At 44.3% G+C, this 26,685-nt stretch overlaps 1 protein-coding gene across 1 annotated transcript in view; it reads left to right on the forward strand.

The window, feature by feature from the left end:
* The first annotated feature begins 318 nt into the window (after nt 1–318).
* hspg2 (heparan sulfate proteoglycan 2) overlaps nt 319–26,685 on the forward strand; it is a 93,326-nt gene continuing 66,959 nt past the window's right edge. Inside the window, exon 1 of the mRNA XM_070968145.1 lies at nt 319–643. Coding sequence (XP_070824246.1) covers nt 584–643 — 60 coding nt within the window. The 5' untranslated portion in view covers nt 319–583. The remainder of the gene's footprint in view (nt 644–26,685) is intronic.

Consider the following 26,685-nt stretch of genomic DNA (forward strand, 5'->3'; position numbering starts at 1 on the left):
CTATCTATCTATCTATCTATCTATCTATCTATGAGGGGTGCGCACGCGTGGGGAGTGTGTGCTGGTGTAAAGGGGCCCGCGTGGGTCTCCTCGGTGGCTCCTGGGATTAGCTGTCTTCTCTTCAGCACTCCCTGAATTCCATTCCGCCTTTTCCTTTTACTGCACCTCTCTCTCTCTCCCTCTGCCCTCTCTCTCTCACTCCCTCTCTCCCTCCCTCCCTCTCTCTCTCTCACTCTCCCCCCAGCTCAGGACTTCCCTGTGACTTTGCAGGACTGCACTTAGCCCCCATCAAGTCCCAAGTTTCGGAGCGCACGAGAGTGGAAGCAAGTTTGGAACCTCTCCGACTCGATATTTCGCGATCGCAGCCGCAAGAAAAGCACGACGAGCGCGGAAAAGGATCCGTTTGACCTGTTGATGAAGTCCCACCGGGTGCGGGACGCAGAGGAGCAGTCGGGTTCCTTCACGGGGAAGAAAAGTGTGAAAAAGGTGCAGACATCACACCGCTCCGGTGGCCAGGAGGAGTGAAGGACCTCGCTTTTTTCCTTTTCCCCAGCGTTCGCAGCCTGCGCTGGGTTGGTGGAAAATGGGCACTTCGATCTGTGGACTTATCCTCTCTTTGATACTCGCATGCCAGCTGGTTACTGTAAGTAAGCGCAAACTTTCTCCTTCCTCCCTCTGCTCACTTTTAAACTCTGCACTGTGGATTTTCTGTCTCACTCAGCGCCGATTCCCCCAGAGGTCAAGTCAAAGTTACAAATCAGTGCCGTACTGGCCTATTAAAGGCAGAAACAGAGGCATGTGTTGATGTTGCTATTTATGTGAAGTAAGTAGTGTGGTCTGCTGGTGCAGGGCTGCTCACATGCAACTGGGCTGCATAACAGATTCCAGCCACACAGTCACATCAGCATGTTCTGTAAAGATGCTTTTAAAAGTAATATGACAAACTAGAACCTGCTGTTGAGCGAAGCTGGGCTAAGTTTGTCCATAGAAACAAGCTATTCATAGTCTCCCTGGAGTCCTCAGCCCTAAACCTTCTCAAACTTTGTCAGGGTACACTTTGCACTGCCTACACCGCCTTTGTCGTCTTTACATTCACATGGAGTTGCAAAACATGTATGAAAATGTGCTTTTATTGCCAGTTTGTCTTCTTATTCCTTTGAATAATGAATCCGTCCTGGAAACACTTCAAAATTGAAGTTGAGGCTCATTTACTAGTAAATAGATAGCTACAAAGAAAGGGCTCAGGTTGTTAAAAAAGAAGAAGAAACGTCTGGTTCCTTTCTCCTCCATCCACGATCTGCTGCAGCTCGGAGAATCCACCGTTTAAGCAATTTCCGACCAAGTTGCGTCCTTCAGCTTTCACTATTGTGCAGTTTACTGTGGGCTTGCCGCCAATCTTTATTGATTAATTTTTCAGTCATTCGATTGATAATTTAGTCCATAAAATACTGAAGATCACGTCTTCAAATAGCCAAAATGTACATTTATTTAAATCACATAGATACACAACAGAGACATTTGATGCAGCAAATCCTCACATTTGTCAAGGTGACAACATTTATTGTGATTCATTGATTATCAAAACTGAATTAATCAATCGTTTCAGCGTGCTGCCCTCGCACTGTTATTCCAGTGTAGTTGATGATATATCGGTCTGAAATATTTGTACTCTGCTATATCTGCCGTGTGAATCATATAGAGGATGAGCATCGCCTTGCTGCTGAGAATAGACCCCCCCCTCCAACCCCCCACCCCTAGAAATCCCGTCTGGTCTCTCACCTTTATGCCCTCCAATAAACAGAGCTGTCATGGCTGAGATATCTGTGACTCCTCTGTGTTGATTTGATCTGAAGCAAAGCCTTTTTGAATGATGGGACATAGTCGCCGTGGCCGGCAGACATAAATCTTTCACCTGCTGGACATCAGAGTATATGAGCAGTAATGTTCCAGGCGTTCGAGAAGCCATAACGTTGATGACTTCGAGGTATATTTAAGGTCCAGCGGTGGCGTGCTATCGAGCGCAGAGCCTTTCCTGCGGATGACCTGTCGCTTTGTGTCAGTTCACAAAGTTGAGACAAAAGGTGCGTTACCTGCATCCTCAAAGGCGACGCAAGTGATGTATCAATACAATCGATCCACAAAAGCTGCCCAGTCCTAGGAGGCCTATCTTCATCTGTCACGCGCTGACACTGGAAGGTAACAGGAGACGGCCTCTGCACTGTAACCGCCGCCGTGATTGACTACTCGCCCAACAATACCAGCGTAATTGAATTATCTGCAACCACAAGCATCTGTTTCTTGCGTTATGACTTTGAACAGTGTGTCCCTTGATTCAATTAAGCACACGTCCTGGTGTTACCACGGGCCCTCCTCTCACCCCGCTGGAATGTCAGGGTCATGCACATCAGCTCAAACAATCGCGGTCAATAAAAGCTCGCGGTGGGTAAGAGCCCTCCATCACGTCACCTGCTGCGCGCCACCAGCAGCACAAGTGTGAGAAATGATCCGAGTGAAGTGCTTTTACAGCTTCATGTTTAATAAAAGCTACTGGCAACTCTGTCTCGACTCCCGTGAGTGTTTTACATGTGAAAATGGACGGACGGTCCACGCTCCTGGTCTGTCGTGATCATCTATAAGAGGCAGAGGCCGCTTTGTTTTCTGATGTATGACATCAGACCGACTGAGCAGCACTGCTGACATTTTTGGCACACGGATCCCTCCCAGTATAGACAGTCAAAAGTGTCCCTTGACTTCATTGGGGGTTGGACTGGAGTTGGGGGAAGGGCGGCCTGGATTCCTATGACTATATAGTCTGCAGAGCGTGTGTCGGTGGTGTAAATTGCTCTTTCTTCTCCGAGTGTGCCTCCGCTCCTTCATCGGCTGCTCGATGTTGTGCAGCAACAGTTGGATCTGATGATTTATTTAGTCTGTGCTGGCTCATGTATTGACTCGGCGAGGTGGTCGGTCTCTCTGTGTGGCGCTTTGTCGTTTCAGACCCCGGCTACCTGGTGTTTAATTCCCATTCAGAGTCGATGAGGACTCAGAGCAGAGCAGTGCAAACAGCAGCTCCACTCCACAGTTTGAACAGTAGGGAGGGTCTGCCCCCACCAGACCCACTCACATAATTGCTTGAAGACTGGGTTCAGTAAACATTGCATTGTTGAATTATAGCCTCAGGAGAGGGGCCATCTTGGCTGATGGGACAATGCTGCTCTGGAGTGGCTTGCCCCCCCCTCCAGCGCATTGGCACATATGGAGCTCAGGCCGGGAGGCTGGCATTTGTTGACTCTGCAGTGAGGTGTGACTTGGGCTGGTATGGAGGTCAGAGAGGTGAAGACTCTGAAGCTGACGCTGTTTCTCAGTTCAGCGGGGGGTTCCTCGTGATTTATTCGCAGCCCAGATTAGCTCCCGCTGCTGAGTTTCCCAAACTTTGCACTTTTAGCTTGCGTTTGCAGTTGCTCGGGTTATGTTTGACTTCACGTTAAATGTTGTGCGTGCCTTTGTGCAGTGCTGACCACTTTCTTCATTGTCTCTGTGTGCGTCCCTGTGCCTCACTCTTCCTCTGCTATTAGGCTGAAATGAAAATATTCCTTTTCAGTTTGTGCTTCTTTGTCCTCCTGCAGAGACGTGAGCCTACATTTGGCTCTAGCCTGTAGCTCGGTATGCACAGAGGAACATACGCTCCACTTATAGAAGCCTCGTCTTACATTACTGATGATGCTCGCCACCTTTTAGGTGACATACACTGACATCCAGGTGATGTCTAGTAGTGAACACCGTCTGCATTTATTGTTTTGAAAGGTACATTACTCCACCATGCTGGTGCAGCACAGGCTTTTCAGATCTAATTGCATTTATATCACATTTATATCACATCACAAGCATTATGTCTTCTTAACCTGCAGAAGATTTACGATGTATGCCGATAATATCAGTATGCACAGTGTGGCCTCACGGCCAAGTCTGAATTCTTCTTTTTCTGTTCTTCTGATTCCATGCAGTTTGCAACCAATGCCAGGTTGTGTTATGTTGTATTAGAGCATAATCAATGCAGGCAACCTCAGTGAGCAGTGTGATACGTGCGCTGCGATGCAAAGCAGGACTTTAGATTGCACAGATGCATCAAAGCCTTAAAGATGGACACAATACAATGGGGTGTTTCACCCCACCCTCACCTGGGACACACCCTCACACACACACACAAACTAATGTCCTCTCACAATACACTCTGTTCTGTGGCTGCAGTAGCGTTGCTCTTTCATGCCCAACGTCTCGTCATTGTCGGACAGAAGAGCCGACTCCAAACACAGCTGCACCTCAGCTGGTGCAGCAGCAACGCGCTGCATGTGCTGACATGAGCGCACATACTCTCGAGCACCGCCTGTTGTAACTAGAGTCCCACTCTTTCCATTCACACCTCTTCTTACGTTTTCCCTCCCTGAAGCATATGTGCGTGCACGGCTTTTGTTTCAAACCACGGTTTAAGGAGCTTTACGTGGAAGAAATGTTACATTTTGATGTAGTCAATGCATTTTAAGCCATCAAATCTCTGATTAACACACCTGTCTTATTTTCGCTTTGATAACACTGCATTCAGCACACCTGCAGGTATGAAATAAAATAAAATGTTTTCGTTCTTTTCTTTTTAGCAGCACTTGTCAGACATGACTGTAAGGCCAGCGTGGTGCGGGAGCAGGGCAGCCCAGTCATGCACATGGTCATCCTTTAACTGACTCACTGAACTGCCTGAGAGCAAGATATTAAATTACCACCAATTTCTGGATTTCGCTCTGTACTGTAGTGAACCCTCTTTACAGCGCAGCAAGTACTCGGGGGATTTCCTGGCAAGAATCATTAAAACAGCATGTTCACTGTCTACGTTGTGTGATGTGTAACTGTTCGTGCACAGAAGTTGGAAAAAGATATTGATAGCAGACAAACTGTCGCCCTTTGGCCCCGTTTTTTTAAGTAAAACATGCTTTTCACTTTTCATTCCTGTGTTATGGGGCTACAGGTGCAATAAAGCCGACAGAGTTCATGGGGAGGTCACAGGATGTCTTGAGGACACAAGACAGTCTCCACCACAAGCAATAAAAAACAACAAATCATCAGAAACTATTTGTGGTCGCACAAATCACAAACGTCTGATTTTCACTCCCTCTGCATGCCCAGCCAGCGCTTGTATGAAGAAATAGTCATGATATTTTAATGAAAATAAGAAAATAAACATTCATTCCATTTGGAAAGAGTTTAATATCAAACGTTTGGTCTTGTTGCTAAATGAGCGGCGAGCAGGTCTGTCATTACACGTCCTTTAACGCCAGCTGTCCCTCTGGAAACACGTGTCGCTCAGCTCGATAAGAAGAACTAAAGACTGTAACAGACAGACTCTGACTGCACTCCTCTTCCTCCACAGCCTTCTTCCATCCTTTCACATTGTTTACCAGGCTTCCTCCCTGGCTGCACCCCAGCTCGCACTCATTAGAGATTCATTGAAATGCTAAGTTCACTGTATTGCACTTTCCCTTTGAAGGTGCTTTATAGTTGTCTGTGCCCTATTGAATCTGCCATTGTCTTTGCTAGCGGCATTGATGTGAAGTCACTTGGGCATTCTGCTTTTTGCTCAAAGGAGCTGCTGCATTGTCTTGTATGGTCCCTCCCTACTTATACAGCGGCTCTGATGGGGGTTGCTGCCCTTTTCACGACAGACGTTTTAGCTTTTCTTTTTTTTTTTAACCAGGTACTTAAGTTTGCTAAAGGAATGCTATCATTCTTTTTTCCTCCATTGTCTTTTAAAAGCAGGTTTGACCCTGACATCCCGTGAAGTGTTTACAAAAAATCCCACCCTGGTGTCTTATCAGGACTGATGATTTCGCACTCCCTGCCTCCGCTTCCTCTCACTGTACAAGTCTCTACCTGTGGAACAGAAAGGCCTCTCTCTTTGCAAGACTTCATTGTAACCTTAAGATGATGCAAATTCACCTAAGCTGTTGTTAAACCCTTAATGTTCACAGAGGGAGGTCGGCAAGTGGAGTTTTGTAGCCTTATGGGTGTAATGGCTCAGTGAAAAGTAAATACAGGGGAAACACTGGCTTCCCCTCTCTGCTAACTTCTGTTTAATGCAGGAGCTTGTTCGTAGGCAGTCATACAAGATTACTGCTCTTCGGGAGTCTAATTAGATGACTTCACAAATGAAAGCTTTTGTATTTTGAACACCAGAGTTAGAGCAGCCTTTTCTTTTTGTTTAAAACGCGCCACAGCAAATGGAAGACTGTGAAAACAAACAGCTTTACTAAAAATCATTTCAGTTATTTTCTTGCTGAAGATAATAATACTACTTGATGCATTTTAAGTGTATCACTTCCACTGGCATTAGCTCAAGACATGTGGTTTACACCAGCTAAAGTCGTTAACCAGAATAGCATTGCATTTGCCAAAGTCATCATCCTAAAAGCCCTTTTTCTTGTTATGTCAAAAGTGAAAATATACTGCTTGAAAATACAAGCTGTCATTTTAGAGGGAATAAGAGTCTGATTATACATTTTTCCATATTATACTTGTAGCACTAACTAGCTGTGCACCGCAATACTGCGGGTCATCAACGGGTGAGGTTGCTAACTTTTTTCTTGGGACCTGTTAGCTTTAGCCTCAACCTTTTAGCATGATATCATGTCCTATGTAGCCACCAACTGCAGAAAAACAAGAAAAGAAATAATAAGTTAGCCTGAGACAACCTCAACTCATTGCGCTAACGTTAGCTTAAGGAGCTAGCTATCAGCAGCTGATAAAATCTGCTTCTGACAGTTGTCATTTTAGCTGGAAATTCAGCCGCCGCCGAGGGGAGAGGAGGGTAGTGAACGTTAATTTGGGGTATGGAGACTACAAGCACGAGTAACACCTATTTTCTCGATTAATTGATTAGTTGTTTGGTCTGTAAAATTTCAGAAAATGGTGAAAAAATGTGTCGATCATGGCGTTTATTTTTTCCACAAGCCAAAAAATATTCAGTTTATTGTCACAGACGTCAAAGAAACCAGAAAATATACACATTTAAGGAGCTGCAATTCCCCCATGGCAATTAATTTAATAGTTGACAGCAAATCGATTAATCGTTGCACCACTAATTGAGACTGTGCAACTTTTTGACCCAGTAGTTAATAGCAAAAAGTAAACATCTTCACAATGTGATGCTTTGTTAGAATCTGTGTCCCGTTGCTTCTGGTTCACGGCAGAGTTCAGCCGTCAGGTGCTGGGCCTTCGCTGTGCCCTTCACTGAGGCTGCAGATGTCCTCAGGAGAGACAGGAGGAGAGCCGAACCAGTCTGCTCTGTGTTATCGTGTCAGCTGCCGTCCCACAAGACATAACAACTCTTTTACTTTGTTATATACACACACACACACACACACACACACACACACACACACACACACACACACACACACACACACACACACACACACTCTCTCTCTCTCGGGCGCTTCGTGTTCTCGCAGGAATTCTCTCTGTTCTTTTCGCCCTTCGTCCTTTCCTCTCTCTGCTCACTCTTGCTGGTAGCTTTTGACTGTTGATTCAAATGTGGGAGTCCGTGCACACTGTAAATGAATGACAAACCAGTATTTATATCACAGTGCACACCTGGAAGGAAGGCCGCCTGGACAAGCCATTTGCTCCAGGATGAGATATCTCCAGAGCTGAAGAGCGGGCGAGTTAGTGGTTCAGAGGATGCCGGCAGCCCATTGTTTCGGTGCAGTGGCTTGTGATGGTCTAAAACTTTTGTCCCTTGCTGAGTCACCATCCTGTTGGGGAAATGAAACCTGGAATTATCTACAGGACAAGAGGACCCCACTTCCCCCGAAGCAAAGTTTATTCAGGCTTTCCTGTATGCATTTCAGTTGTCCTGCTCTATATATGGTGAAAGAAATACCCCCGTGTATTTGTTGTTTTTCCAGCCCCCATGCTCTTTTTTTCCCTGCTTAAATCGCCTTTTCTCTCTGAAGTATGTTTGTATTTGAAAACCCCCATAATCTGTAGTCCTTCTAGTTTTTCTCTGCTCATATCTCAACAAACAAGTCTTATTTAAACATCTCCCCTGCAGTCTCATGCAGTAGATGTGGAGGCAGTTATCACAGGTTTTTTCTATCTTGCACAGCAGGGTCTACTTCACTTGGAGTCTGTCAGCTGGTCACAGAGTGTAGTTGCAAAGCTGCACAGAAGTGTTCACAAGTTTTCATAACTTGGCAAGTAATGTGCTGGAACTAAGGATTAATGAATTCCCCTGGACTTAATTATGCCAAAGTACAAGCCTCCTGTTTTTATTTTCCTCGCTCAGCTAGGACGTGATTTTTGAATTTCCATCACAGAGTGTTTCAGCTGAGCAGAAGTGCTCGGTTGGAATTATTTTCCATCCAGGTTTGCTTCTTTTGAAGATGCGTGTTTCACGCCAAGAGCCAAAATGTGTTGTCACGGAAAAAGTCTTTGATGCAGACGCGCTCCCACAGACTCATTCACATACTGGATTCTTTATGAAAAGTAACTATTACTCATAACTGATCTCTGGACGTATAAATGGAGCAGAAAACTTGAATCTGTCAACAAAAAGTCCGCAAATTCAAATCTTTGGTTGCATCAGAAGAGACACAATAATACATCCTAATTGCTTGCTACGATAAATTACGCACTCTAATATTCAGTAGCTAAATCAAATTAAAAAACATAGCGTTAGCATAAGCTGTTGTTACTGTTGCATCTTGATAATTGACTTGGCTAAGCTCCTCCCACCTTAGTTACTGTTGCTATGACTGCCTGATGGATCGCACAATATCAGTGGCAAATTTAACACTAGAAATTCTTTGTAATTTCTTCTTCTCTTTGGCTGCTCAGCTTGTACTCATTCAAAGGTTAGTCTAAACCCTGATAGCATCCTTCCTTGCTGTGGGGAAACTTTAAAGATAATGTGTTTTCATTTACTTTCATGTGACCAGTAACCCCACAAATGAATATAATTAGTTGACGATCTGACTCTTGACCTTGGAAGTCACTCTATGTTACGACTGTGGGGAGTAAACTAATTGCCATGACATGCTAATGTTTGTAGCATATGTTACCATGCTAATTCAGAAGCATGCTAACAAAAAGGACTCCTCCCTTGCTCATACTTCAGCCTGATGCACACCGCCTCTGCAAATCTAAAGCTTGACCTGCCAGACAGAGTCACAGTTATGAGCTGTGATTGGACAGCTGCTACATGGGGAAGCATATGCTCAGTTGCATAGTTTAGTTTCTTGTCCTATCTCACTGGATCTTTGCGCTGTTTTTATTGAACAACTGGATGTGTCTTACATCTGATGCAGTCTTCCGGACAGTCTCGCTACCCAGAGATGCATTTTGTTTGTGAAACAGTTCAGAAGATGCAAAAGCAGCTCAGTCGACAGCCGCTTCTGCGTGAGAAGGCGTATGACTGAAAACCAAGCCATTGATAAGAGTGGAATGTGGACCCCGTTGGTGGTCGAGCGTTTCACCAGATTAAAATCACATCTTCTTGTGTGCTGCTGGAAAACATTACAATTGAGCCCTCGGATCATTTTCAAATATTCTTCTCTTGAAGTTGATCCAGATCACCGTCAAGGAGAAGCTGAGTGAAGGATTTCCGATTTTATCTTTGTTCATGTAGAGCATTGCCAACTTAATACAAAGACTTACAAAGACTCCTGAACCACCACACTGACTAAAGTAGCTTAGCATCCATCATGTGCCCGGAGGCTTGACATTCTGTTAGTCTACCCAGTACCTGGCAGGCCTGTTGCAGCTGAAGGTTGGCCTTGTAAAGCGGTTGGTAAGGCGAGGGGAATTTCTGTGGTTTCAGACTAAAGTGGCTGTATGTAATTTTCTCTCCACCCAAACCATCTGTTGATCCCGTGGAATGAGGAGTCATCTAAATACTCAGCTTAAAGTCTTGTTTATATACTTCTGAAAGTTACCGTTTACTGTTTGATCAGAGATGGCACAGATAGAGACACCAACGGAAGAGGGGATCTATCGGAAAAATACTATTTTGAAACCCAGACGAAAGTTTGCCGTGCATGTGTCACATCTCTTATATAGCAGTATTTAGCTTCTGCGGCGGCGTGAGTCAGCCTGTGCTCTCAGTGAAGACGTACAGTTTACAGTAAGTGGCTGGTGACCACCAACAATGCCTTAACAACACCACATCACTCAAGACGGAGTGATGGCAACGGCAGCTTTGGAGCATTGCAGTTTTTTTTTTAATCACTGCACGGCTGTTGGGATGTTGGTTAAATTTTAACACTCTATGTCTTTACTTGATCTCTCTTATTGCCATGTGAGGTACACATATGGGACTTGGCAATCTGAATTACAGATCTTGTTTGACCTTGATGTCCGTTCCGTAATCATCAGAGACAGTGGAGGCCTTACTTTTCTGTTCGTCTTCAAGCAGGCAGCACCTCCAGCCAAGTCAGGCAATTATTGCTTTAAAAGGGGTAATTAAATGGTTCTTCCCCTGAACCGAGGGCCCGTGTGATTTATGTGGACTGTGAGCACATAGAGGAGGCTCTTTCAGCTGTGCCAGGACCAAGAGGCCCTGTCTTCCCTACCAGGCTCCACCTGCTGAGGCTCTATTATGACCCTGTCATGGGTACAAGGGGTGTAGATGGGGGGCACGCTGGGGCTAAAATTTGGCACAAACACTAGACTGCAGACTGCAGTCATTCTCTCTGGCACAGACATCAGTCTTGCCGTTTGGACACATGGTTAACTTCAGTCTGTTGTTTCACCAGAGCTTTCCTGGTGCAGGGATAATGGGAGACAAGATTCGAGGGAGATAGTAGAAGAATGAGAGCAGAGTTGTTTTTTCATGCCTGTTTGTTATTTAGAACAGGCCGGCCAGACGGGCAGAGATTAGGGTCTGACTGGCCCTGGGTGCTGTGTCTCTGAGGGCAAGTCAGCACTATTGCTGCAGCCCAGAGGTGGAGCTTGTCCTTCTGATATCACACACCCACCCGTAATATAGGTCTAACAATTAATAACAAACACGACGGTTAAAAAAAGGTCGTGCTGCAGATCTGCTCTGTCTTGCTGCCCGTTGCTGATAGCTGGAAAGTCTGTGCACCCTCTTGTACACAGCACTCAGGAATATCACCCCTGAATCTGCACAGCTTATGCTCAGTGTAAAATATGTGTGCAGAAGTTGGCACGCTAATATGTGTTGCATGGATCAGTGGCGAGAGCATGAGCTGCTGGGTTTGTCTCATTTTAAAGAACACTGTAAAATAGTCAATAGTGATAATTATAGCTTCCTTCAAAATACTGGTATATATTATTTGTATATATAGAGCATGCAGTATCAGTCATGGCTCCTCCTGCTCTTATCTAGGCCCCTGGGCAGGAATACTAGGAGTTGGCTGAAGAATGAGTGTTCGCTGAGGTTAATACCTTCAGGGTCAGTTAAAAAAATGCAAGCAAAAGAAATTCTGATGGATTTCAGTACACCATTTTTATTCATGTAAAACTGCAGTCATGTTACTTCTCATTGTCTTGAGACAGCAACATTTTACCATAAAGAACCGTCAGCAAGGTCAGACGGAGTGACGTAACCTCACGGGTGAAAGCCGAGTCTTAAATTATCCTCTTTCTGTTCTTTTCCCTTGAAAGGTCATGAACTGGCTTGTGCTGGCTTGTCCATCAGCACGGTGATGAGTCACACATAGAGCTGACTGCAGTGCGTTTCACTGCCTGCTCTCATATACCTGACTGGTTCACTTCGCTGATTAACCACCGGAGCTCGTGTATTTTCACACGAACACACAGGGCCCCTCGCCTGTAATTACCTCTTATTATAGTAGGAAATGGATCCCTCACATCTGCTTCCAATGAATGGTCAGGTTAGCCCTCCTGCTTTCTTGTATTATTGCATAAACTCCTGGCAAACAGATGTCTTTGTAGGTGTGAGCACACCTTCAAATTAAGGCCCTGTTGTTGAATTATGAGGACAGGTGAAATTTGTCTGTCATCTGTTTGGAGGAAGGTACTCCCAGACTTTGTTTATGGTTGTCAGATGTCGGCCCTCAGGTTTGTTTTGTCATTGGTACCAAGCCAGACACATTCTCTTAAGTCCCTATATGACTTGAACACAGTGTTATTAAGGTTAATTATCTGGTAAAGTTTTGTTCTCTCGGCATCATTTGTTTAAAACGAATCGCTTTAGAAAGAACTAAATCACAGAATTCATTTAATACAGTCACCATGTGTTTACAGTAATCAACGACATGGGCTGCAATAGAAGTGCGAACCATGTGGGCCCTTCTGCTGGGGCCTTAAGTAATGACAGTATTTATACTTTGGGCTGATCCATGATAATGTCTTAAAAACGTCATCTCTAGTGGGGAGTGCACCAGTCGGGTATAATTAACCATTCAGGAACACAACATGGCCTCTAATGTCATCTATTATTGCTATGACATAAATGCTGAAACATATGCTGACAGGTAAATTAATGGAATAAGGGCTCCTGTTTAATTGACACACCTTTTTTAGGTTAACTGCTGACTTTTACGTCCTGCTGCTGGCTAATTGCGATGGGAGGCTTTTACAAAGCACATGAGCAGGATCGTTAAAAAGCCTCTGGTGAAGGTAAATGTCTGCAATGAAAGGCCTTCATAAAGATTTGTGGTTCCAATTAGCTGCACAATGGAAGCATTATTACTCATTAGTTTAGACACAAACGTAAAAGACAATGGAGTGTTTCCATTTCAGTCACTTTGAGAAAAAAATAACTGTCTTATTTGTTATTTTTAGTCATATCTTTTATAGATTAAGATAACAATTTAGGGCTGCACGGTGGTGCAGCAGGTAGTGCGCGTGCCTCACAGCAAGAAGGTTGCCGGTTCGATCCCCGGGTCTGTGTGAATGTTCTTCCCGCGCATGCGTGGGTTCTCTCCGGGTACTCCGGCTTCCTCCCACAGACCAAAAACATGCTCATTAGGTTAATTGATGACTCTAAATTGTCCGTAGGTGTGAGTGTGAGCGTGAATGGTTGTTTGTCCTTGCATGTGGCCCTGCAATCGGCTGGCGACCGGTTCAGGGTGTACCCCGCCTCTCGCCCATTGTAGCTGGGATAGGCTCCAGCCCCCCGCAACCCCGAAAGGGATAGGCGGTATAGATAATGGATGGATGGATGGATAACAATTTACCCAAAAGCGTGAATGTAGAAATATGGGAACACAGTAGCAGCATACCCATCATTGAGCTGTGAATTTTAAGCAAAATTTTGAAATATTGCAAAAAAGAAAAAAACAAAGAAAACGCGAATTAGGCACGCGTCTGTAAACTGATTTGGACTGAATAAGCCAGGCTATGCAAAGTGTTTATTCCACACAAACTTTAAGTATTTATTTACTCAGTCACACAACCCTGTGGTATTTTGTTTTCAGGACTGGACACCGTTTAACTTAACAAACAGTTACTGAAGAGTCGAGGAAAGCTCTCAGAGCTAGCTAGCTTGCTAACTGTCGCAGACTTGGTTGCTAACAGGACCCTGTTTATTTAAAGGTCTCCCATGAGGTGATTCAAATGAAATGGAAACCATATCATCAAAACCAAACTCTTAAAATACAGCGGACAGTTGTACTTTAACAACTGTATTTAGTTTTTTTTTTTACCTTTGTTTTCACTTTCAGCTTCATTTTAGGAAGTTTCATAACCTATGGATGACTGTGAGCTTGTTTAAAACTTGTGTGCTGATGCTCTCCCCATGCACCTTGTTGTACATCTGGGTCTGTCTGTATCGCTTCATCTCCATATCTGTAGAGTGAAAAAGAAGACAACAAACATAAGACACAGGCTGTGAAAGTTTAGCCATCTGCATGTACGAATATTTGGCATCAGGTGTGACTGTGCATCATTTCCCTTACTGTTGCATACCCTTGTTTGTCTCACAGTCAGATTCAGTAACCTATGAGTAAAGTAGTATCTGTGCTATATTTGCTAACAAGCTGTAAACTCACAGTTTTTCATCGTGATCCAGTCTGTTTTTGTCTGTTTACACCGTAGTGAATGCTCTCTTTGTATTTGGGTATTACTCTGCTCTGAACATGCAGCCAGTTTATTTTTGGGACTGTCTTGTGGATGAAGGGCAAGTGAAGTAAAGGAAGTGTTTAATTCAGCTTAGTGATTTTATCTGGATTTGAAAGGGTAAGATCCAGCAGGCGTGGTCCTGTCTGGGGGAATTCCTTCACCCAAGCTCATCAAGGAAAATGGGATGGATGGCGGTCAGGCTTGCTGAAGTGCTCTTTTATCACACTTACTTTTCAGATAGACATGCTTGCGGATTTATCAGCGTGGCCAAAAATGCTGCCTGGTGTCTGAGGAGCGTTTAAAACAGATGAGCTCGAAGTTTTGGCATTTGTTGACTCAGTTAATGAATCTGTTTGTTCATTCGCTTTTTTAAAATTAATCTGTGAATCATAACAGCTGAAACCACATCACAACCTGCTGTTCAGTCTGTGTGATAGGCTGGTGAATGATCCCTGCAGGGAAACAGTCTAGACAGGAAGATTCCCAGTCTAGGTAGGTTAATATACTCTAGCTTATTTTGCTGATACAGTCAGTAACTAAATACAGAACGTCATAGCTCTTAAGCATGACTCATACTGAAATGTTTTATCTTAAATTAACCAGGATAGGTGGTGATTATTCATGGAGAAACCTTTAAGTGCAATAATAGGGCCATTGCATTTGATGGGAACACAGGGATAAAAGTATAACACTAAAAATACCTGTGACTTTATTGATGCATTTGAACGTTTTGAGCATGTTTTACTCATCCATGGTAAGACACTGTGCCAGACATCAAGGCTGCAAAACTGTAAATGATGCAGGAAAAGTCAGCGGCGTCTCAAGAGGCTCTGGTTGAGCCCCATGTTGACCTTGGACAAAAATAATGACGGGACTACTGTTTATCTCCCATCCAACAGCTTTTCCCCCGGCCCTCGTTCATGACCATATCTTCATCCTGCACTCTCTCTGTTTGCTTATCCAAAGTCTGCTCTGAGACTAACTTTTGGCTGGCTTGGATTTCTATACTTGTTTCTAAAGTCGGAGGCATTGTAGCAGCATAAGGAACGTCTTGTGCAAGTGTTCAACTGTTAAAACAACAGCTGCCAAAGCTTGTTAAAAGTTTTAGCCAAGTGATTTTTCTCATAAACCCTTCTCATTGAGTTGGCAGCGAGCGGCTGCTTCTGTCCTGACAAATTAGATATTGATATAGGAGTTGTAAATGCTGAAAAGATGAAAATTAGACATAAGCCTAATGGAATGGCCAGTGGTTACCCCGAGTAATACATGTAAACTAATCCTATTTATAGGGTTTTTCTGACTGGCCAAAACAAAAGCGCTTTACACCTGGAGAAATCCAACCTTCACTTCACTCAGATCCCCAAGATCCTTCTCCTTGAACCGGCCTCCAGAACATAATCCGGTTCTTTGCAAGTGTCCTGCCCCTTGATCCTTTGTCAGGGGGTGACAGAGGGAGTCTGAATCAAGGGTTTAAAACTGTGAATGGAGAAGGTGAGAGCCAATCAGAATGAAGGTATTTTATGCCGACAAAGTGGGCACCTGATCCCCTCTCACATGCCGAACCCAATAATTGGCTTCAGGAATGTTCACATTTCTCTGCTTTAGGGTATCGTTAAAGAAGTAAAGCTCGCTGGCTTTTTGGAGGGTGGTTAAGATTTGCCTTGATCCTTGGATTGGGGGAAATAAATGACTTCCTTCACCAAACATAGAAGACAACCTACAGGAAAGTCCCTTGTTAGGCTGAAGCTTAAGGTCACTTCTCTGTTAGCCGGAGTGTGGGCGGATTTGCTTCAAAACGTTCATGTCTATTTTTGGTCATTAAAAATCAGCGCTGTCAAAACAAAATTGCTAAATGGCTCTCTTCTGGAAGGTGAAAAAGCAAAGTATAAACAGAAAACCCTGTTCTGTGCGTAATATCTTCTCACTGAATCACATTGTCAAAGACTCTAAGGTGCCTGTTCCTCCCCAGTTTGAGGAAATCTTGAGTCGTGTGCTGCACAGATGTGGGTGTGCCAGTATGCTGAGCAGCAGTTGGCTGTGCCTGCGACCACTCAGAGCGTTTTCTGAAACATGGCTTTCTTCAGTGTTTATTGGTTCTTGTCCAGGCCTAACCTCAAAAGGGGAGGTGAGGGGGCTGCCAACCACAGCAGCAGACGGCCTACTGTACTGACGATAGATCTGGAAAATGCATGTGTTGGGTTTTACTCTGGCGAGAGCCTCGCACAAAAGCATCTTTGAAAATGTCGGCCAAATTTAATTCAAGCTACCAGGCACAGCCATTAAACACGTGGCTGTGACTGTAACAGCTAGAGGCTCTGGAGAATGTGCAGTGACGAACAAGTGTGCATGTCTTTTAAAGCCAGTTTGTGGCAGGTAGCAGGTCACTGCAGTTTTGTTTGAGCATAAATGTCAATGCAGTTTAAATGGAAACACAGCCTTTCTGAGGTCTGTATCCCCAGTCTGTGTTCTGTCCTGCACCCACTCTGGCTGCAGGGCCTCTGGAGGAGGGTGTAATAACACCTGCAGCTCCTGAGGTATTTTTATCTCACCCTGGAATCCCACCTAAATGCATGTGAACTCAGTCAGTGGCGTTCCTTGACGTAGATTTATACAAGTTACCCGCCTCACTCCATTTCCTTCATTCTCGCTGGCACCTTGCTGCAACCGTGATTCCAAAAGTGGGACGCTGTATAAAACATGAATAAAACAGTGTGATAACTGGCTAATCCTTGTTGACATATTGAAAACAGCACGAAGACAATATATTTAATATTTGACCTCCTCATCTTCATTGATTTTTAAATAGGTGGCGGCTGTGGCTCAGGAGGTAGAGCGGTCGTCCACCTACCGGGATGTCAGTGGTTCGATCCCTGGCCTCAGCAGTCCACATGCCAAAGTATCCTCCGGCAAGATACTGAACCCCAAAACTGCCCCTGATGCGGTGTGAATTCATATGTCTGTCTTTTTGGATAAAAGCGTCTGCCAAATGACTAATTGTTATTGTAAATATCTGCTTTTTCTGAACTTGATGCAGCAGCATGCGTCAAACAAGTTGGGGCAGCAGCAACAAAAGACTGGGAAAGATGTGGAATGCTTTGGAACATTCCACAGGTAAACAGGTTCATTCATTCACAGGTGATAGCATCATGATTGGGTATGAAAGGGGCATCCTGGAAAGGCTCAGTCGTTCAGTCCACTTTGTGAACAGGTGATTACTACATGGACTCAGGAACACTTTGTAAAACTGATGTCAGTAAACAGCTTGTTTGCAAATTATTGCATTCTGATTTATTTGTGTCCCAGCTTTTTTGCAGTCAGGGTTGTACATGAGATCATTGCTGGACCTGCTGCTGCTTTTGAGAATTATTAGCTGTGTTAACAGGCATACCCACAACTTTCCATGATCAAGATGAGAGCAGCACTTTGCGTCAGGGTGGATCAAGCCACCAGCAGCTGCTGAACTGCCGAGGCAAGCACGCCTCTGGGTCTGAGTTTTCAGCTTTCACCAGTTCTCCCAGAAGGCATGGGCAGTGTGCTCTTTCCAGCCATGTTCTACCAAATCCGAAAAAAACAAGTGTGGATGACTTGGAAAATATGCTGACATTTGGGACAGAAATGGCAAATGCATGAATGGCTTTGTGTTTGTTGCTGCTGAACTGGCAGTGTTCTGCCAAAACATACTGTATGTAATGTGGCAACAGCTGAGGGCGTTCATAATGGAGTTATTTGTAATGACCCATCACCGTGACTGCCTTTAATGAGGGTTCATCCATAGTGCTTTCCCATGTTTGTCGTGAATAAATTCATTTTCTCTGCAAGAGAAGGAATAGCCAGAGCGTGGGGGGTAACCTCATCCCCTCCTGTGGTTCTGCAGGCCTTTGCAGAGCGTTCATACTTTCCCTTTGTGTTGTCCTTTCCAAAGGATGCGGCATTGTCTTCTAGCTTTACATGCTCTGAATTGTCTATTGGAGGAGTCAGTTAATGTGGACGTTAAACAGAAATAATACTCAAGTCTTTTTGATCTGACAGGTCTGGTTCACTACCTGCATTAGTGACTTCATGCACAATCAGAAAGCATTGCTCGAATTAAAAAGAAATCAGCTACAGCAACAGTGAATGCTGTTTATGCCCGAAGACAAAAAGTAGTCCGTCATCTTTTTCTCACTGTAGTATCACATGACCCTCCAGTGTGAAGTACCCATTGTTAACATCTCTGCATAGTATAAATATGCTTTAGATTTCGTCTTAATTGTTGCCTGGGCACCGAGCCCATGATACTCACATGGGTATTTCTTAAAAAGTAATTTGAGCTTGATGTAAAGATGAGAGAACCCTTTTTGTTCTTGTCTGTGTGGGCTTTGATGAAAGTTGGCCTTTTCTTGTTGCCCATGGATATTTTGTGCTGTTCTGCAAGTGAGGCCAGGCCAGATCCGATTTCTCCCACTCTGTTCTCTTACCTACTCCCACTTTTTGGCTTTCCCATGGTGCACAGGTTAGCAAAAACAGCTGTCAGGTAATTTCCAGTGGGGAGGATGGAGGGGGCTCTTGAAAGACAAGGATAACCTCTGAATACTTTTTCTCTCTCCTCTCTTTGATGATTCTGTCAACATCAGACCACATTTGTCTTGTTTGCTTTGCAGCGCAGAACATCTGGAGAGGAGCATGACCATCTCTTCTGCTGCAGTCCTATTATGTTTATATTAATGGCATAAACAGCTGAGAGGGAAATTTTTTTTTGTTCTCACATCCCATCACTTCTGTGGATTTTTTAAATCTTGGCAGAGCTGTGAGTATTATTGAAAAAAAGTTGTGGGGAAAAAAGGCGAAAGACTTTGATGTGCAGATGGCGCCCAACAAAGAGTTCTGTTCAGTTAACAGCAGGTTTTTTTGTGATGTTATAAGCTCAAAGTGCATCTTGGGTTACCAAACAAAGCCAGCTCAAAACTCATGGTTTGAGATGCTCAACATGTTGGAACTGCTTTGCGTTCCAAAGCTTCACCATGGTACCCTGCCAAATCCCAGTTAATTATGAGATGGCCATCCCAAATAGCATGACCTTGGGAACCAGTGAAAAGTGGCTTTACCAACATGAAATTATTCCCTCCGGCCAGGACGCCTGGAGGGTATTCTCTCCCTGACCAAAGAGTCTGGATGCTATTTTGTTCTCACAAAGTCAGCTCATGAGCGATCTATTATTGTGAAGATGCAAATTATTTCATTTCTGCACCTCGGTGGAAAACTGTACATACGTTGCTACTCCAAGGATCCAATTAGTTCCAGAGATGGTTGCATAAGCTGCGTACTTAGAAAGACTTTGTCTGCTTAGCCTACTTTTCCCACACAGTCTAACCATGAACTAATCGAGTATGATACACAGGGAGGGAAGTGAGTTGACAGACTGAGCTAGTTCTGGCCTGTGATTATGTGGGACAATATGAGTGTGGCCAAGTCAACAGGTGGTGTCAGATTAGTTGGTCCTGAGGCGAGAATGAGCGAGAGAGGAAGAGAGGAGGGTAAATCTAACACTGCCGCTGCCATCAGTGCAGGGAAACCAGAGCTTACCCGCAGAGCCTTCTGACAGCTGCTGCTGCTACTTCCTCTCTCGAGCTGAACTGCCGCAAACCTTTAAATCAGCTCAGCAGAATCTGTCGTTATGTTTAAAAAAAGATTGCTAAAAAATGCCATTTCACATGCACATCATTTCAGCCACACTAGCCTATTGGTCTACGGCTTTGGTGTAAACTAAAATATCTCAGTCACTATTGGATGGCTGCCATGAAATTTTGTGCAGATTTAGCGTCCCCACAGGACGAAGCCGGATGACTTTGGTGATCCCCTAAATTTTCCTATGAGGTTGACATTTTTGGTTGTTTACTGAAATTTCTTGCAAGTTGTTTGATGGATACCATGAAACTTTGAACACGAAGCTCCACTAGCAAGTGAAATTCTCCTCTCGCTTCTCTTCAAATTAGATTTTGTACAGATCTTCGCGGTGCCCAGAGGATGAATCGTAATGACTTTGTGGATTCCTTGAGTTTCTGGCACCACCATGAGGTTCACATTTGTGGTTTTTAGTAAAATGTCTCAACATCTACTAGATGGATTGTAATGAAGTTTGGTTCAGATATTCATCAATTGTAATTTTATCCTTTAATGCTCCTGCTAGCTCTAGTTTATCACTTATCTGTAACACATTCCCATCAGCCTCGGCTGCACTTTGTGTTAACTGCTAATTAGCAAGGATGCTAAACTAAGTCAACGAACACGTTAAACCTTCTACCTGTTAAACATCAGCTTGTTAGCATTGATATTCTTAGTACGTCAGCGTTAGCATTCAGCTCTACCTACCACTGTGTGTACTACTCGCTAGCCTGACTAGAAACTCTTTGTCTTGTGGCTAAAATGCACATATTTTAGAGGATGCTAATTTCAAAAATACTGCAGTTTGTTCAGGACAATTTGGAAAACTTGATGATGCATATGCTGCATGCTTCCTTTTGAAGTCATTTGCAGTAAAGTCATTTTCATCTAAATCTGTTTTTTGTCAATATTTGACTATTTGGCAACATATCACAATTGAGCATGAAGTTGTGAAGTATGTGCAGGTTTTTCTATATTGCAGCTACGGTACTGTCTTGCTCACAGAAATCCACACTTCTTATGCATTAATTTACAGCAGCTGAAGCCCAAGTTGATCTTTGAGGCGTGCCTGAGTGCAGCATCAGCTTAATGTTCAAACTTCACATGCGTGATTCCTCTGAGTGCTCCGGTGGGAAGAAAAGCAGACATCTTGAGTGGCACAGCAGTGCTTTCAAAGGGTCTCTCTGTTATAAATAAACGATCCGGGGAAGGCTAACCACAAAGAGCGGATCTTCCCCTCCGAGCTGCCACCGGTCTCCGCACCTCGCCTGTCAGCTGTCGTCTGGGGGAACAGGAGCCGGCCCCCTGGTCCCCTCCTCCCGGCAGGTCACTCTCTCAGAAATGTTACCGGAAACACACACCCTATTTATAGACGCTACGAATTACTCTCACAGTGTTTATGTTTGATGTGACACACAGTTCGGTTGTATTTTTCCACCTTCACTTGTCATTTTTAATCATTCTTACTATCTTTTTTTTGTCTTTGCTGTTGTGAAACACTTTTGCTCTGCCTTGTTTTCCCCATTCGGGTATAAACATTCATTGGGATATTTTTCTCACAGTAAGAGCAACAGTAGTTTTAAGAGCTAAACCCCCCAATCCAGTAAATTGGCTTTTCCCACAAACCACAGCCCTATTAAAGCAGAATAGGCTCGTTCCTGGCTGAAACAGTAGGCTGATAACTGTGTGCTTGTTAACAAGGTGTGTTTCCAGTGTTTGTGTTCATGTGTGCAGCCGTCTGTGTGTGCGTGCATGTCTTAATACCTGCATGTGTAAATGAGGGGGGTGGTTTCAGGGCTTTTGTTCATTGATGGTGGAGGCCTTCAGTGGACGAGCTGTGGCTGTGATTCTTGGTGGTCTGTTGATGCAGGGTCCTGCTGGGGCCCCTGCTGGGGTGATAATTGAAAAGAAGGGGCTTCTGGGGGTGTCAACTGGGCCTTCACGCCTAGGGACGTTTGGGTGGAATGTGTTCACGCTCTATTATCCCACCCACAGTGAAAATGTAATACAGTAAAGCTTTTAAAAACACTTTCAGCAACCTGTAAAATAGCCTGAAGAAGATAAGTTTGAGGTTATCATGGCTCAGCTGGAGGAGAACATATTTTCAATCACACTCGTGGAGATGAAATCCTCCTCTTGCTTTCAAACTTTTACAGAGGAAACATAACTGAGGAGACTTTGCGCTACAGCTCTTTACACAAGTTCCAAGTCATGTGATTCTGCTATCATCATGTCTGAAAAAAGCCCATCAGAGATAGCATTTCAGTTAGCGTTGGGCCGGAGTGTCTTGTTTCACAGCCCGCTTACGATCTCTGCTGTCTGTCTGGTCGTGGTGTCGCCAGGCTGTGACCTTTGACCTGAAACACAAGTATCGTGACTCACCCCCTGTTAGCAAATTGTGCTGTTTGGAGCTGATTCAAGCAAGGACAGAGATGACACGTAAAGTCGAGTGCAGATTGTTGCCTAAAATGAGTGTCAGCCTTTGTTTTGATCTATGTGGTGTGTCTGATGGAGGCTTGTTTGGTGCATCAGGACATTCAGTGAATTTTTTTTTTTAGATGTTTATTTTCAACTTGTGAGACATCAAATTGTATTGCAAAGCACGCAAAAACAAAAGCCACGGCTTGATTAAACCAGATGTGGTATTAACTCGCATCTCAGTCTGCAGGTTTTGCATGCATGCACAACTGGACTCATGTGTACATGGTGGTGGGGATTCATTAGTTCATCCCTCCTGTCTGTCCCACAGATCCCAGCAGCAGAGCAGAGTGAGAAAGAAAAAGCGCACAGACAAATTGCATTTCTTTTTTAAATTTAATTGTGGCTCTGTAGACATCCTTTTTTTTTCTTGCCCTGTGTATCTGCACCACACACAAGTCTGCACAGGCTGGATGCTTATTTTGACACGCCTCCCCAAACAGTGAGTGTTGGTATAAAGAGAGAGGAGTGTGTGAGGCTGTGTAGCTGGAGGCACTGCTTTCTTTCCACAGAGAGTTTTGGAATCTGGCTGTACCTCACATGGAGAGAGAAGGAAGACATAAAAACGCAGCAGACTGTCGTATAGCTTTTTGTTGAATTTGTTTGATCACATCGAGGCGTGGTGGGCATGACTCTCCATGTTAATATACTGACTGAGATGATTTACATCTCTGAAAGCTTCAACTCTTCCCAAATGAAGGGGAAGTCCACTGTTTCTGCACATCAAAGTCTGCTGAAAGGTCTTTGGGAGTTCTGCTGCGTATGTGGAAAAAAAGTTGTTGAAGTCTCTTGTGACAGAAACTAGATAAAATCAGACAAACTGTCTCAAGTCTCTCGAGTCAAAATCTGATGCTGTAGCGTTAGAAAGAAGTGAGCTTATCAGAGCTTCCCATCTTTGCTTTAGGCTAGAGGCTACATTAGCCGCTACTAGCATGACACAGCTGGCTCCCCGACTGAACTGTTAGCAGTCAAGTTGCTTTGTGGGTAATGTAGGCCCATGCACTGACAAGAAAGAAGAATGTGTGTGTTTGTTTTGACCTTTTTTTTAAACTGCCCAACATGACATGCCAATGCTGAATCAGTGAAGTCTTTTAATGCCTTTTTTGAAGTTAACTGGCTCTTCTGAATGTGCGAGAAATAAAGATAGTGTTCCTCTGCGCCCTCTCAGTGACCTGTTAAATGTATTGAATGGTACAATCCTCCATCCATTGCACGCTGCTGCATCACATTGCAGTTCCCGAAAATATCTTAAAAGGGACCATGCATGTCAAGAAACTGTGGGTTGCAGTGCCTGTTTGTAGTGGGAGACCAATCTTATTGTAAAATGCATGGCATGAGCGTTGTGTGGGAGAGGGAATGAAAGACCTGGGGGAAGATGGCGAGGCAGGCACTCCAAGCATGTCCTCAAAAATGTGGACTTATCCTTCACTGCTTCCTCCCTGGCCCCCGTCCCTCCTCTCTGCAAGTCCCTTTTTTTTGTCGAGAAAATCCGACATGTTTGTTGCAGCATTAGTCATGGAGCACTTCGAGAAGACAATACGAGCACGTTGTCAAAGAGTGCTTGTCTGTTGAATGAAGAGCCTCCTTCCACTTCCTTCCCGTCCAATCACTTCGGATTAAACCCTGTGGAAATGTCAAAGAGCTGCAGAGAGCAGAAGGGCCTCACTCATCGGGCCCTTTCTGCAGCAGGGGCCCGGCCAGAGGTTTAGTGTCAGAAGTGGCAGTTTGTCAATTCACCCACCGCTCCAAGCAAGGGTTAAACACATAGGAAACTCTGTCTCTCTCACTCAAACATACACAAAGCTGCCCCGTTTTACTGTCTAAAATCTGTGTGTGGAAAAGGGGCATTTCTCTTCGACTTACCCTTTTTCATCCTTCTCTTTCACCACCCTCTCGCAACACAAGAACATAACCTCATGCGTGGTAGAGCTGTACTGTAAATCATGTTGTGGTATCAGAACTGTTATTCTCTCAGAAATGACAGATGACTTCTTACACCTCTATCCTGCCTTTGGGTATCCAAATCTGTGTGTGTACGTGTACACACATAATTTATTTCTGCATTACGAAGGTGCTGAAATGGACTTGATTTAATACAACCACAATTATACTCCTGCACCCACTCCGCAGATAACAGTGGGTCAAGGAAAGGGAGTGCTGCGGTTCTGCAGCTCAGTCCTCGTTAGTGCCTGGTAGTGCTTGCTGGGTTCCTTCAACTCTACCTAAAGCGAATGTGTCAAGCTTTCATCCACTTAATACTCTACAGTTTACATTCCATTCCTGTTTAGTACATACTGCCAGTTCTGAGCAGATATTGTTAGTCTTTAAGAGGGAGTGAGTAAAAGAGAGCAGAGGGTGGTTAGGGAGGGATTGAGGTTCAAGGAGGCTGGGAATTCATCTTGTGAAGGTTTTTCTGCTGCTTTGCTTGAAAGGTCACCACTCGGTGTTTGAATCCATTGATTGGAATGAGCAATACGGTGTGCTGCCTTTTTCAGCTTTCATCTTTCTATGTTTGCCTATCACACGCTCTGGCGGGGACAAAACCAGATAAGTCGTGTGAGCTCAGGAGATGCTTTAAATGCTAAACCTTTGCTGCCGCCATCAGAAAACAGCATTACATATTTTCACGAGAGCATCATTCCTATGAGACTCTGGTCTGGTGTGAGCTCAGTCCAGCTTCTAATTTTCTCTAACACATTGGCTGTGCCTTTCAGATGTTTCTCACAGATCGTCCTGCAGCTGCACCACTTGGTTTATTAGCAGAGTGGGCGAAGCGAGTGCCCAGAAGAATTCTTCTCACACTGCTTTTGACAGGCTTCGGCTGTCACAGAGATGTAACCAGGATGGGAATGCAGGCGTGTGGGTGTATGATAATGTCTATCTGTTGGTGCATGCGCACACGAGAGTGTGGGTGTGCGTGTTTGCATGTACTGCCACATGTTAGTGCGTGTGCGTCTGTGCGCTTTCATTTTTATAGCTGTGCATCTAAAGGACCATTCTGTTGTTTTCCATCACCCGCTGATCATGCGTGCTCAGAGTACTGCTGCTCAGGCAACAGGCAATCTATCACAGGACACATTCAGTCACTTTTATGTTTCATCAAAGTTACTTTGTGACTCGTGTGGAAATGCAGATGCTAGAAACACCTGTTTGGGAAGTTGAAAAGTTTTGAAAAGTTTTGGTATTTTGAGATTCTCTAATATCTGAAAAATTTTGTAGTGGAAAAGCAAGAAACTGCCAAAGCGATATTGTCCCTCATTTCCCCCTCAAAGCCTACGCATGCTTATTACTTGTCTTTTGGGCTTGATTTCCTGAAGCCGCACGCAAATGCGGTTAAATAGATTCCTAATGTGAGGGTTTAAAGGATAAGTCTGGCCATATTCAGTATATTTTGTTATTAAGAAGAAGAAACGTACTTTATTTATCACACACACTACATACACAAACATGCACATGCAATGCTTTGTGAAATTATTTCTCTGCTTTTGACCCATCCATCATCCGTCCTTCCTCTGTGGCAGACCAGGAGCGGTGGGCTGCCAGCCGACAGCGGCGCCCGGGGACCCAGGGGGTGATCTTCTTGCATGTTTTTAGTGGGGGTTAGTGGGGGTATATTTTTATGGAGGATACCAGGTGAACATAGGGAGAACATGCGAACTCCAGCATAGTGGAGGACATGCCCCCAGCGCCCCCAGCGGGAATCGAACCGGGACCTTCTAGCTGTGAGGCGACGGTGTTTCCACCGTGCCACCAATGCCCATGAAAAGGCCAAAGCCAGCAAAAACAGAGGAGATACAGGCTAATGTATGGGATTTATTGACCATAACACAAATATCAACATGGCTAGCCTTACCTCACATGAAGTGCCCCACCAAACTTAATAACCATGCAAGGATTTAATTATCATGCAGAAATGAATGGAAACCACCCTGAAAGGAGGGACGTCATTCTAAAAACACATGGAAATCTATTCAAATAGTCAACTTTAATGGGCTGAAGAAGTGACGCTAAATGTTGCATTTTATAAAGGCCTAAAGCACGGATCTGTGAACTGCTCTTAAAGCAAGCACCAGTTGGGGAGTATTAGAGTACAGACGGGGTGGTTAATATGGAAGTGAATGCCACATTAGTTACCACACCATTATCTCAGTGTTGATGCTATGCTACTAAAAATCTCATGATAAAACGCTTAACTTGTACCCACAAAGTCAGATAACAGAAAAATGTATAATGGACATTTGTTCTTGTGGTCTTTATAAAAGCTTAGGAGAATTGAGGGGCTTTTAGTGGCTGTAATCAGTTCCTTATATCAGAAGCATGACTGGCTGTTCATAGCCAGCGACTGTGAAATGAAACAAGTGGGCTTGCTGCATAAATGTGCGCGTTTAGGACCCAGCGTTTGTTTGGAAGCTGCGACAACAGCTTGTCTCCAGCTGCAAGATTCACTGACAGCTGACAGTAGCAGCCTCTTGAAAG

This window comes from Chaetodon trifascialis, chromosome 8 (assembly GCF_039877785.1).
Source record: "Chaetodon trifascialis isolate fChaTrf1 chromosome 8, fChaTrf1.hap1, whole genome shotgun sequence".
NCBI lineage: Eukaryota > Metazoa > Chordata > Actinopteri > Chaetodontiformes > Chaetodontidae > Chaetodon > Chaetodon trifascialis.